Source organism: Echeneis naucrates, chromosome 14 (assembly GCF_900963305.1).
Source record: "Echeneis naucrates chromosome 14, fEcheNa1.1, whole genome shotgun sequence".
Lineage (NCBI taxonomy): Eukaryota > Metazoa > Chordata > Actinopteri > Carangiformes > Echeneidae > Echeneis > Echeneis naucrates.
The window spans coordinates 5348749-5362815 of record NC_042524.1 but is presented as its reverse complement, the minus strand read 5'-3'; the positions used below and the strand labels follow the sequence as shown (position 1 = coordinate 5362815).

Here is a 14067-nt window from a genome sequence, read left to right as displayed (position 1 = left end):
CACTACTGCCCCGTGTGATGTTGTATACACTGTTGTCTCGCTCATAAATGTGTTTGACATGCGATTCCACAGACAGTGCACTGGAAAGACGCTTTGAACATCTTAAAGCTGGTGGTCTCACGCTCTGCCAGCTTAGTTCATCCGGTGTATGGCCACACGCAGGGTGACCTTTCCAATCTAGAGGTCAGCAGAGTGTGGGACAGTTCAGCCAAGGCTCTGCCTGGGAAAACACTGGACTTCACTTTTGACATTTCTGAGGTGAGAGAGCAATAAAATAATAGTGACTTCCTGAAATTGACAGGGTAATGCTTTCTTTACAAATTAAATTAGAGACAAAATGTTGATGTGATGTTCAAACTAATCATTGATTTTCACCAGACTCCAGTGATTGGGCGTCGATTTGATGAGCTCCAGGGTTCAGGTGGTCGAGAGGGGAAGGCCAGAGCTATGGCAGTAACCCGCAGTACTTCCTCCACTTCCTCTGGTTCCAACTCCAACACCATCCTGGTGCCTGTGAGCTGGAGGCGACCGCAATCATCTCAAGTAAAGCCAGAGTCCTACATTAACACGTTCAAATTAAAAGGGGAGATCTGCCATTTTATGTGCTTTTCCTTATGACGCTTTAACTACAAGGCAACAGTATGTCATTGTTTATTCTAACTTTATGACTGACAGATATATGGCAACACTATGACAAGCACAATTATCAGTGCTGCCACCAATTGATATATCCATGAGCATACCTATGTAAAATAACGCCTATTATTTGTTTTGACATCAGTCACAGGTAGTTGACTTAGTTGAATATTACAAGCATAAACTATGCCAACATTGTGAATGTAAACTTACTGGATCAACGAGGCTTAGCTGATTTACTATTATGTAAGCATCTGAAGAATCAGAAAATGCAAACAAGCCCAGAAATTTTAAAGGGGACAGTGTTAAGTATAATAGAGCTAATGAACATTAATTCTTTCTCCGACATACAGAAAAGGACCAGAGAGAAGTTGGTGAATGTTTTGTCTCTTTGTGGACAAGAAGTTGGACTCACCAAGAACCCATCCGTAAGATACATCCCACGTCCTGTTGTGCAATTTTCCTGTTAACTGAAACAAAACAAACAAAAGTCACTTCTGCTTTAGGCAAATTGTGTTCAATCTCTCTTTTTCAAAATGCAATATTTTAGCAGGTAAAAAAATCATGCACACTGTTGAACATGCAGTGAACAATATATTTACAACTTGAGCGCCAGCCTCAAGTTCCTCTGGTGTTTTTAGAATTTAAGCTTGGGAAATGGTCTCCAGATATTTATGAAGAATCGAGCATCTGAACATTTGTTAATTCCATCTTGTCAGGTGATTTTCTCATCGTGTGGTGACTTGGACATGATGGAGGTGCGTGAGAGTGGCGTTTCATCGGAGGATGGTGGAACCAGGGAAGACACGCTGGATGACACCGCCAGTGAGCAGCAGTTCAGAGTGTTCAGAGACTTTGACTTCCTGGACGTGGAGCTGGAGGATGGAGAGGTGATCAATAACAAATCAGGGTTATTTCACTGATGGTCACTTTTTACAGTATATGCCAGTGCAATGTCCCTTTTTCCTTCTCTTTGACCTTTATTTTGCCTTTCAGTTTTTTCTACTCGTCTTTCTTTAACATCAATATATTTGAAATGTATTTCTCTGCCCCTCCTCCTTGTCTCCTCTCTGTCTAACTCTGTGTCTCTCTCTTTTCCCCTTTGCTACCTAGGAGCTCCAGGTAAGGTGTCTTACACTGAGTACTTGTATTAGTTTTTTTTTTTTTGTTTTTTTGTTTTTTTGCCGCTTTGGTGTTGCTTGCTGTTTTGTTTCCTTCTGAAAAACATATTGGTCATGCTTCATTTTGCTTTCACAGCTTGGTTGCTAAGCCACATTTCTGACAGTACTGCTATTTGTTATAATCAACAAAAATTGTATTGTAAAGTCTTTTTGGGTTAAAGTTTGTGATAGTAAATTATTGAATGCAATCAGCTGCTCCAGCATATTTTCTTATTTGCTGTGAATAAGAGTTCATTTTGCATCATGTGCTTGTCACTGAGGCAGCAATTATTCATCATTTTGAAAGTTAACATGAAGACTTTCTTCTCACAGAAGTGTAAATGACTCCTCCTGCTGTCGCTGCCTTTGTCTTCCAATGTATACGTGTGTGTTTCATCCAGGGTGAGACAGTTGATAATTTTAACTGGGGCGTGCGTCGGCGATCACTGGACAGCACAGAGCTGGGCGACCTGTTAGAGGAGAGTCAGCACTCAGGCAGCACCCCCAGCCTGGGTCACGAGGACCCCCACGATTCAGACGAGTCGTCAGAGGAAGAGGAGTCTTCAACAAGCCAGAGCCTCTCTCACTCTCAGCTTGTGTGTAGTTTTTCACTTCAACATCATTCCATCATAAATATCCAGTAATGCCTGAAAAAACTTAGTTGTCTGTTGTGGAGCCAAACTGTAAGAATCAGGGGAAATTCTAAATATTCATGGCTTAATTTTCCTTTTTCAGACTAACCCTTCTCCATCTGAGGAGACCAATCACACGGATTCTTTATCAACTTCTTACGACACCTCTGCCGACCCACTATCCCTCAATGCCACCACACAGGGCCACGGAGCCCTCCATGATGATCACAGTGGCTTACTTGTGAGGAATGACAATCAGTAGTAAAGATATGCATTTCTTTATTAGTGCTGATACATTCATTATTCCTCAGGGAAATTCAACACCTTTTTTCTCCTCAGGGCAGGGTGTGTGGTGAGGATGAGGACACGCAGGCCCAGGATGACGAATTGTCTCTGAGCACCAACGAGCTCCCTCATGGCTCAGACTGTGGTGAGAGTTTCACCCTCGAGTTGCCAGGGCAACCTCAGGATCAGCTGCCCAACCTGGACCCCAGCCTCAACCCCGACTACTGCCAACCGCCGCTGGATTTTCTAGACCCCAACTGTCTGCCCAGGTGAATGTGACAGACAGGAGAAACGCAACAGCGAACAATATGAATATTATTTCACTTATCAGCTGTCAGATTGACAGATAAGACCGCAGTTAAACTGCAATCTAACCATTTTAATCTGCCACAGATATTATATATATACTAATATTAGTATATACATCCTTGGTAATTTATTACTTATTATTATTATTATTTTACGTTCAAAACGAAGTCAACTGGGAATATGCAAAATGTTTATGTATATAAACCCCGTTAAAATAACGATGGAGCCTTTGGACTTTAAACCTTGTGACAGTATCTACGTTTTTATACTTTAAGTATATGTAACACAAATTAAAATAATTTCTCAGGCCCCTACATGCCGTTATATCATCACCATATCATATTACTCTGAATATAAAAATTTTATATATTTTTTTTTTTTCAAATTTGAATTATATTAGCTGTGGTCCCTGAGGGATGTTGTTTTCAAATCCAGTCAGAAAAAAATCATATAATCCAGCTCATAGTATCCCATGGGGTAGCCATCGCACTGGATGTTTTTATAAAACCTTTTTATTTTGGGGGAAAGCTATCAAAACCTTTTTTTTTTTTTCTTTGTGCCCCCATTTCTTTCCCATCCCCAACGATCACAGCTTACGTGATGATGTAGATGACTTGGAAGACCTTGGTTTTCCTCCTCCCCCTTCTCCATTTTTCTCCGCCATCTTGGCAGCCTTCCAACCCACAGTGTGTGACGATGCTGAGGAGGCGTGGCGCTGTCATATCAACCAGCTTGTGACAGACTCAGATGGGTCCTGCGCCGTCTACACTTTTCAGGTCTTCTCGTCGCTCTTTAAGGTAAATAACTGAATACGTGTATCATTCATCACAATGAGGGTGTAGATTTTTGTGCTTGTCAAACAAATGCTCAGCTCCAGGAGGATTTATTTACGTGTATGTGTGACAGTACAGTAATTCCTCAACATTCCTCCCTTTCCCAGAATATCCAGGGTAAATTCTGCACCCTGACAACCGATGTTGCCACTTACCTCGGAGAGGGCTTAAGGGGCATCGGATCAAAGTTTCTCCGGTCTTCCCAGATGTTAACCACTTGCTCAGATTGTCCCACAATCTACATTGATGCTGACACGGTGAGCGCTGCAGGCAGATATAAATGACTTTGGGATGATTGCTTATAAAATTTGGTACCAACTTTGTGTGCCAATAGAGGGATTTGTGCTGAATTTGGAGGGTGAGCCTAGTTTTTCACGTCCTTTCTTGTTTTTGGACTTTTTAGATCATGTCCTATGGTCTCCTTGAAAAGATGAAGTTTAGTGCGTTGGAGCTGCAGGAATACCTGGATACCTACAACACCAAAGAAGAGGCTGCTGTTTCGGTAACACATCCTGTTTTTGATGACTCTCTCAGTGATCATTTTGTTTCTTTTATGGCCATTCTGTGGATGCTATATCTCAGTAACAACTTGAAGAATCTTAATCAAGGATGAACTGATTAGATTTTGGTGGTGAAAGTCAGAGAGACCCTACAAAACCTGGCCTTGGCTGTGTCCATACCCTCATATTTGGCACATAATGTCCACTGGGATTAGAATTTGGTGGTCAAAGACTTCACACAGCAATTAAGACAATAATTCACAGAAATCGTCAAGATTTTATGTGACTCATCAACAGGATCATAATCTGAAACTAGTTTGTGGAAAAATACAACTGTAAAGTAGTAACTCTAGTTTTGCATCATAATATATGTTATTCTAGCAGCAAATCTTTGACTAACCAATAAAATATCGAACAATCCCCCTGTTCCCTCACTACTATTATGTAAACATTTTCTCTCAGTGGCTGAGGAACTGTAAGGACACATTCCCCAGGTGTCCCGGGGACAGTGTGGTTACCTGCCAGCCTGGAGACTCAGAGGAGAAGGTACATTTGTTTCTGTAACAAACAGATATCTAGACTTTACAGGCTTTACAGGCTCAGCTTCTCAGCATGTAGGTAAGGTTTTCATTTGTGTTTTGTGTTTCTGTTTCTGCTTTCTTCTTTGTTCCTCTGTGATTTCTTTCACTCTGAAATGTTCGCTTTCTGCGTGTTTGTTTTGTAACCTGATTTTCTCCATCAAGAATGAAGTGAAATGAATAGTTGCTAGGTTTTATACACTGTTGACTAATTCTGGCTGTGACTGTGATTTTTACCATGCTGTGCATGTGTTTGATTGATGCTTTGTCTTCCTCTCACCTCACTCTGACGCCCTAACATGCTCTCTCGCTGTCTAGCAAATGGAGTCTCTTGCAGTAAGTTCTCTTACAAGTTTCTTCACTTCACTGCCTTAGATTCTTCTGAAATGAACAAGTTGATTTTAAGACAATTGTCTAGTCACATTAGTGTGCGTTTGAATTTCTTTGCATGTGAGCGTATGTATGATTCCTACTCTTGAGCGTGTGTGGCTGTGCTCTGTGTTCTCTCTTACTAATGAATTCGACTCTTGTCTTCTAGCAACTGGAGCTTTGTCAGAGGCTCTACAAGCTGCACTTCCAGCTTCTCCTCCTCTTCCAGTCCTACTGCTCGCTCATTGGTCAAGTTCACGCCATTAGCTCTGTCCCTGAGGTGAGCCATCACAAATTAATGTGATGTTTATTTTATGAATTCCAAAAAGGACAACATGTGCAAACCTGCTCCAAATGAGTAGTTTAATTACCTGAAGATGGTAAACTAACTGTGGAAGTCAAGATGGGGGAAGGAAATGGTGGCAGAGTGTGATGCTTGGCAGTGTGACAGTGTGATTTAAATCAGCTGCTCTGATACTCTCAGCTCTGACATCCAACTGATGTGTTGTCAGTAGCCTGGCACAAAGAAGACCGCAGTGTGTGATGGTTTCATAACTGAGTTGTGTCAAAGAGACGAACTTTACAATTTCTCTGACATTAAGCTAATCTGATGACATACAAGGACATTTAAAAACCAGACTTGTGTACATGAGTACGGTGTGGGGTGGCTGATGTTTCCTGTTTGTACAAAAGATGTAATTATTTTCTCTTTCAATTAAATTTTAAATTAGGCCACTCCCTGTTACACTGAAAATACTTCTTGAATTTCTGAAGTGTAAACGTGTTTAGATTATTAGTGTTATCTTTTTCTGAACTGCAATTTAGTGATTTTTTTTTTTTTTTTTTTTACCGGACTGTATGATACAATGTGACTTTCATAAACATCACATCTGTGACCCAGTAAAAGTGATTGTGTTGGCTTGTATTGGCAGCAAATGCAAAATAGGTTCTATTATTGCTGTAGATACCTGTGTCTGTTTTAAAATGTTGTGGAAGTAAAGAAACATGTTTTCACGCGTCTATCTCTTAGAGACAATCTCGGGTATTGAATCAATTTCACAGAAGCTCACATGAAAACACCGTCTGTTTCCCTCCCACCACGTAGCTGCTGAACATGTCTCGAGAGCTCACTTGTCTGAAGACCAGCCTCCAGGCAGCAGAGGCAGCTGTAGCCAGCGACCTGGAGCACAAGCTCTTGGCTCACACTCATGCACACGCCAACCAGGTGGCAGCCATGGTCGTGCCCAGCTTCCCCACCTCAGAGGCAGCCGTGCAGGCTATACTGGAGTGCCTTAAGAACCACGAGTTCACCAAAGCTGTGCGCTACATCCAGGAGTGCAGGTAAGTGACGCCCAGCAACATCAAGTAGTTTATTTTTAGGTCTTCAATATCCTCAAATAGAAATATTTTGATGTCCCAGTATCAGAATTACTCCTGGCTTTGAAATTTCTTATCAGAAGGTGTTTGAAGGATCAGTTTATGAAACATTTTACTGTGTGTTACTAAGTGTGTTCAACAGTAGCAATTTTTCTGTGGTGTGAAAATAAATCATGGTTTTGAGGAGCTGCATTGTTATTGGACATAAACAGGCCTAAAAAATGTATGAGTGATCAACATGCCATCAAAAGTCAGCAGGCCTCATCCAGAAAACACAGTCACGTGTGCACACACACACTATTGTCTGTATATACACTAATCAAACTGACATGTCACTTCCTCCTTTTCGTCTCATTTTCAGGAGGCAGTGGCCCAGTGGAGTATTCGGTGGCGGCTCAGAGAGCGAGGTCCAGACTCTACTCAACATCTACTTCCGCCACCAGACACTGGGCCAGACCGGGACCATCGCCCTGGTCGGGTCCCGCCAGGACCTCAGCCTGATCTGCTCCAAGCTGTTGGAACTCAACGGGGAGATCCGCGACATGATCCGCCGCGCCCAGGGGTACCGGGTCGTCACAACCTACCTCCCCGACTCCAGCGTATCTGGGACCAGCCTCTGACAGGACCTCAGGAGCCCCCCACCCCCTCCCTCCCCACCCTTACATCCCCATTCTCTGCAGCCATTGACCCTTCCGCATCCCTCCCTTCCCTGTCAGCCTGCTCCTACAGAGGAGGCCCAGCACCCACATACCTGGCCGTTGCCCCCCCCTGTGTGTCTGCTGCCCCGACTGCACAGCTCCAGGCAGATTCCTGCCTGCCGCCCTACACAGCACTAGAACCAGAACCACATTCAGACCATGACCCAAACACATCTCTGGTCACCTCATCAGCCACTGTTGAAACTGATGGCGCTCTGCTTGATTTCCCCAAACCCCCGGACCTGTTCTCTTCACACAGCTGCTTGATGTCCTCAGGCCAGCCAGATTTTACACTGCTGCACACACGAGAGCCGAGGAGGAGTTATCTCGATCACAACACTAATCTTCATCGCCCTTTCAGGGGACATTCATCTCACAGTTCGCCGCTGTCACATTCACACAGCAACAAGCACCTGATATCACCTCTGACCGGCAACACGCTGCCGACTGTCGCCTCCGAGCCCACCTTGCTTACACATTCTGACACATGCCCATCACCCGTCAACCCTCAGGGCTCCCATCTCCCCCATTTCCCCCGCTCTCCATATAAACACTCCAGTCTGTGCTCCGTTCTACACCCGGGCCACGACACGGTCCTGACGCGTGGCCCCAAACCATCTTCATCCCTCCTCCCTCCCCCACCTCCCCCTCCCTGTCCCACCAGTCCAGGAGAGGCTGCAGCGTGGGGCTGTTGTTGCTCCTTCGGTGGAGCTGCTAGGCCCTTGTCTCGCTACCTGGGGAAGGTGGGGCACGCTGCCCTGCCCCTATTGAAAGTAGGGGGGTTCCTGAATGCTGAACCATCAGATGTACAGACATGAGATGTCGAAATCTCGACCTCTGCGAATCCAAACATGTGAAATGAACTATTCCTGACCAACCCTTAGATCTCTGTATCTAAAAAATGGAGACGACAGTCCTGATGGAGGAATTTATACGCTTCTCAGAACAGAAGGTCGTCCCAGACATTATGGGATGTGTCAATGAACCCACTGGATACTATGAACTGCTGTACGCTGATTAAAGTGATGTGGTATGAGCTTTGCTTATCAGCCACATGTTGTAAAATTTGATGTGCTCCTATTTAAGTCCTGCTTGATGATCATCATTCAGCATCTGATCTTTTCTGCACCCGAGGACCGGTGAAGGCACTTAACTCAGATTTCGTACTTGCTTCCCGGAAGAACTGGAGACATGATTAAACTTGGACTGTTGCTGCCTCCTTCAGGAAGGACAATAGTTTGCTGGTTGTATCACCAGAGACAATGCGGAAACTACCAGCAGTGCAACATGATGTCACTGGTAGGGTTTTCACTATTGCACTAAAAGGAGTTTTGGTATTCGTTTTTAAATGAACACGTTACTGAGATGCAGTCACATGACTGTTTTGTTACTGAGAGAGAAAAGCCTGTCACTTTTACTGAGAAGGAAAAGCCAAAAGCTGGAGTAACTTTTCTCTCCTGTTGTGTCTACTGTTTTGAGGCCTCCTCTGGAGGAAACTGTGCAATGCATGACCCAGTTGAATGCTTTCTACTGTACACTAGAGTCCTCCCCCCCTTCCTCCTAAAAGTCTGACCTCTCCAGACTGACTGAAAGACTGATTGTGAAAGACCAGATGCAGAATATTCAAGTGCAAAATTCCCGATGCTGCCCTTGCTCTGTTTATATTCTGTATCAGTGAACCAGCTTGTCTTCTGACTACTGTTGTAAGCATTGGTAGACAAATTCATTATCTGTGTGCAACACACACTCCTCTGTGGCTAGCTGAAGCATCATTAGTGTGAACACTGTATCTCTCTCTCACTGTCCCACACTGAAACACTTTGACCTTGTGTGTTCACGTGCTGAGAGGATGGTGCATGAATACAGTGAAATATTTTGTCTTTCTGTCTGTATGCTGTTAATAGCTATGGGCACACAACCATAGTAGCATATGTTTGTCTGGTTTCTAGTTACCTTACAAGTAAGGGAATGCTGACATTCAGCACTCACTGACGTTCAAAGCAAAACCTGTGCTACTACTGAAGTCAAACACTTTGTCGTCAGCCCTTTTTGTGACTCATTTAGCTCTTTAGCAGTGATCCACCCTTTGATGTACAAATGTCTTTTTCCTATTTATATCTGATCAGCTATAAACACTCATTTGACTTAGGTTTTATATTGATGTTTGTTCTCCCGAATCAAACTGCCATGCATGCATCTTCTGTGTACTGTATGGAGTGTTGGAAATATTTATTAAGGAAAATCATATTTTATCTGAAAGATGTTTGTATGAGGTACAAAAGGGAGCTTTAAGCTCATGCGGGTATGTTTTTTTTTTTTTTTTTTTTCCCCCCTCTCCCGTGTGTGGGAAAATGTGTGTGTGCATGCCAAACAAGAAATTGCACATTTTTAAAGCTTTTTAGATGAAGACTGGTTTTCTTTTCCCCACCTTGTAAATACTTTTACAGCCTTTGTGAAGTTGTTTTGAGTTGATGCTCTGTACAAGTCGTTGTCAAAGTAAAGACGTATCATTTCCTGTGTGATTCACTGAAAACTTTTGCAGTAAAGAACGTTCATGTTAGGCCATCAGGTTTGACTGCATGCTTTTCATTTCTAATTAGAAAACTGCTGATTTGTTATAATCCATATAACAAGTCACGCATGTGGGTCAGCTGAACTTTCGTCAATTCCACAATACTGAACATAGTTGGTAATATAATATTCAGGTTTTTTTATTACAGAAAAGCTGAATGTTGCCTGCGTTCAAGCAGTCTGGACCAAACACACAGCTGGTACAGCTCTAATGGATCCAGCCACGTTAGATGCAACACTTTAAATGAAGGTGTGTAAATTCAGTCATTTACAAAAACATTCTATTTCAGGTGTTTATTTTGTGAACTTTTTTTCTGTCTTGCAAAAAATTATTTTCATGTTTAGTTGCACACCAGGATGGATTAATTCAGGGACACAGAGCCCTTTTGAAAGGTTTTCTCAAACAACCACAGATCCAGCTGCTCACTGGCTGGAGAGTCTCTTCATTCATTCATTACCTGCACAGGTAAACAAGTCGGCCTCAACCTTTGGTGACGATTGCCATCAGAGCTACACAAGGAATGGGTGACAGCAGACCAGGGCCCCCGGAAAGGGGAGGGGAGGGGGGGGGGGGTGGCTCAGACAATGTATTTGAAGCTGTAAGTGGCGTCGCAGGACAGCCTCATGCCCTTGCAGCGACAGCACAGGTCTTGACGGTGAGGCCTCTTCATATTAATGTGCCTCTGCTTTTTCTCACAGCTGCAACAAGTCTGAGAGCAACCCTGAGACAGAAGGGACAAAGAAAGGAAGGTGAACCGACGAGCCAAGAGAAACCAGCCAGGGAATATTTTAGGCCTCAGGAAGAGAAGTAAATGCACCTTGCAGAGAATTGGCTCCACTCTGTAGGGGTTAAACCCCACTTGACACTTCCGGCAGAGCTGCTTGTAGTACACCTGACAAGATAAGATGTTATGCTGAAACATTAAGTTTATTGTAAACATGCAACGTTGCAACAGATCACTTACCTTGCTGGTTCCAGAGATGCACCATACGTAAGCACTCTCCCACCGGATGTTGCATTTCTTGCAGTGGAAGAATCCATACTGCTGCTCCAGGAACTGACATTCAAAACAAAAATATTAACTGTGATAGTTTGAGCAGACGTTATGTTCTGATTACACTATTAAAGACGGAGAAAACACACAAAAGGCCTGAAAATCTTTTCCTTTAAATCAAAAACTAGCCTGGATTGCCTGGAACAGCAGCATCCACAGTATCCGCTGACTTAAAAGGAAAGCAGGACAATCATTTTTACTTCTACTTCCAAAATCCTCGTTTCATTAACTTCTTCGGCTGTCTTTAATGTCAGAATGGCTCCATATGGCCTGATTTTGAGGTCCCGTGCTTCCTGAAATCTACTTTATCAGCTTCATGAGCTCAGTTTGGCGTTGAGTTATTTCTGAGCCCAGAGTGTAACTGAAGCTGGGCTCCAGGGGCCCGGAGGCTCGTCTCTGAAGGCCCAGGGTGATTTATCCCGGTGGGAATGAGAAACCGACCTGGAAGTTGAATCCCCTGGAGGGCTGACGGACGGCTGTCTTCACGTCCTTCACCGCGTCCTCGTTGCTGTGATCCGCCTCAGTGTCCCGGTCGGACCCGGCCCGGTCTGCAGCTCCTCCTCCTCCTCCTCCTCCTCCTCCGCCTTCTTCTTCTTCTTCTTCTTCTTCTCCTTCGCTTCCTCCGTCGAGTCTCTTCGGGAAAACCCGGCGGTCAAACACCGGAGAGTAGATGGAGACCGGCCGCAGGAAGCGGAGGTTGCTCACCGGCGGTGTGCTGCACAGCGCCGTCCGTCCCGGTCCGAACAGATCCGGAGTCCCGGGAGCCCTCCGGTCCGGAGGCGGGGGCTGGTCGCCCTCCAGGCCGAACAGCGTCTTCGGTCCCAGCGAGCACTGCACGATTTTATCCACCTTGGCGTTCACCTGCACGCCGCACTCTCTGGTGTCGGCTCTCCGGAGTGGAGGGGGCAGGCCGGGGTTGACCTGGGACAGGATGGCCTTGCAGAGCTCCAGGTAGTTCAGGCCCTGGGGGGTCATAAAGCGGCCGTCCCGCTTGGCCCAGGTGCCGCCCTGAGCCGGGGGAGCGCAGATGTTGTAGGGTGGGAACGTGGAGAGGAACCCCTCCATCCTGGAGCCATGAAACCGGTCCAAGTCCTTCCAGCTCGGATTTATCCACCATCTCTTTTTCCAGCACTGATTGGTTAATTGAGAGCAGGAGTGTGTGAGCTGTGTTTGAGCTGCCATATATAAAAATATGAAGAATTATTCAGCAAGTTTGAAAATATGATCTAAATCTAAATGAAATATTAGATTTGCTCCTGACCCACAGAGATCAGGACGAACCTGTTTCTGAAGTGCACTTGAAGTCTATAATGGGCAACACCTCACTGCTGTGTTGAGTTTATTATAATTTAGATTATGGAAATAATACATAATATTATTTAAAATTATGTGCACTTTCAAATAACAAGCTATAATTAGATTGTATTGATGTTTTGTACCCTTTTTCTACAGTATTTTCCTATAAAATATGTTTAATCCACAAAGCAAAGGCTCACTGTCCACATGACTGCAGGCCTGAAATTCAAAGGGCTAAAACAAAATACGCTTTGAAACGAATAATTTACTCTGAAAATGTGCTAAATATTGAACGTACATGTTCTTTCTTTCCATGTCAGTGTACAGTGAATACAGAACAGTACAGAGTTTATCTGAAACATTATATTGGAGCGCCCCCTATAGCTCATGTTCACCACAGACACATCAGAAAAAGGAAAAACAAGCAGCTGATCCTTGAGATGTGTTTATTTTGATTTGAGGTTAATAAAGCATATCTGGGTCTATAAAGAAGACGCGTTTCTTAAAGTCAAATGGCTGTTTGTTGTTGTTGTTTTAGGAAAATCAGTGACAGCAGATAGCCTTAAAGAGAAGCAGATGTTCTGGCATAGGAAAGTCTTACATGATTGAAAAGGTTAGCAGGACAAGTGAGGGGAAAATGAGCGTCTCCATTTTCAGTCCAAACAGTGTCTGTGAAAAGGCTGCATCATGGATGAGGAGATAAAATGCACTTTATTAGGCAGACACTTTTAAAATATGAGGAGCAGCTAATGGATTGTAAATATAGTTCGCACAGTAGGAACATGAATGTAATCCTAATGAGAACATTATGTTTATGTGACCCTATTTCATTTATGAGATCATTTTATACACAGAAAAAAAAAACTCGCTTGAAACACAGCCTGATGATACGTTCAAGAACCGTCGGAAAACTGGGTTAGCAAGAATGAGGGCGGAGAACACCGTGAAGGCAACATGTAAAATGGCACTTTGTCATTCATAAAGTGTTTGTGTTTCATTCCCTGTAATACTGTTACTATTACTTATGTTAGCTTTACTGTGTTTAACAAAAAGTCTGTGGTGCTGCCTGTATCTTTTTAAAGATGTGGATATAGATTAGATCACCAATGCTGACTTTACAAACCTCACATGCTACAAAAAATACTTTTCTTAATTTAATTTTTTTTTTTATTGTAAAGCTTGTTAAAGGATCCATAGTAGTTTTATTTTAAATCTGAGTGGCTCAAAAACTCAAAACTCAAATTCAGATAATCATATACATCAATATAACAGTATTTTATATTATTCCCAAACTATATCAAATTCCAATTAACAGCATTTTAATTATCTTTACAGAGACAGTGTTCATTAAACTAAGTCAACGTTGATTAAATGTAACTTGTGCTCTCAAAGCCAATAACACACACACACACACACACATGTAGCCTATATATATATATATATATATATATATATACACACATATAAAGTGTTTTAATTTTGACTTTTTGGGGATAAATTAAGTGTAGGGGTGGTAAAGAACACATTTCAAAGAAAAGAAAACATTTTTTAAAGTTACATTTATTAAAATGTAATCACACATGCACTGCAGTAGACAACAGGACATCAATGATGTCAAAGATAAAACATTCAAGCACGCAGAGAGGAAATCAAATCAAATCAAATCAGATTGATTTATATAGCGCCAAAGTTACATCAAGGCTCTTTACATATAGAGCATATAGACCAAACTCTTTATAAAACTCTTTATAAATCTAAATCTGCATGT

At 43.1% G+C, this 14067-nt stretch overlaps 2 protein-coding genes across 3 annotated transcripts in view; one reads left to right on the top strand and one right to left on the bottom strand.

Moving 5' to 3' along the window:
* fryb (furry homolog b (Drosophila)) overlaps positions 1–10155 on the top strand; it is a 46366-nt gene extending 36211 nt beyond the window's left edge. The window contains exons 52-66 of one of the 2 annotated variants that reach the window (XM_029518579.1): positions 73–258; positions 379–543; positions 990–1064; positions 1356–1526; positions 1750–1758; positions 2198–2392; positions 2532–2669; positions 2768–2982; positions 3615–3819; positions 3963–4112; positions 4259–4357; positions 4818–4901; positions 5472–5582; positions 6408–6643; positions 7041–10155. In XM_029518579.1, the coding sequence (XP_029374439.1) occupies positions 73–258; positions 379–543; positions 990–1064; positions 1356–1526; positions 1750–1758; positions 2198–2392; positions 2532–2669; positions 2768–2982; positions 3615–3819; positions 3963–4112; positions 4259–4357; positions 4818–4901; positions 5472–5582; positions 6408–6643; positions 7041–7299 (2298 nt within the window). In that variant the 3' untranslated portion in view covers positions 7300–10155. The remainder of the gene's footprint in view (positions 1–72; positions 259–378; positions 544–989; positions 1065–1355; positions 1527–1749; positions 1759–2197; positions 2393–2531; positions 2670–2767; positions 2983–3614; positions 3820–3962; positions 4113–4258; positions 4358–4817; positions 4902–5471; positions 5583–6407; positions 6644–7040) is intronic. The other variant, XM_029518580.1, reaches the window with a different exon arrangement.
* Positions 10156–10246: 91 nt separating this feature from the next.
* Positions 10247–12068, bottom strand: zar1l (zygote arrest 1-like). Its single transcript, XM_029518581.1, has 4 exons — positions 11445–12068; positions 10914–11006; positions 10767–10841; positions 10247–10670 (listed from the first exon to the last, which is right to left on the bottom strand). Exons 1-4 carry the CDS (start codon positions 12066–12068, stop codon positions 10527–10529), a joined length of 936 nt encoding a protein of 311 aa, XP_029374441.1. The 3' UTR covers positions 10247–10526.
* Positions 12069–14067: the final 1999 nt, after the last annotated feature.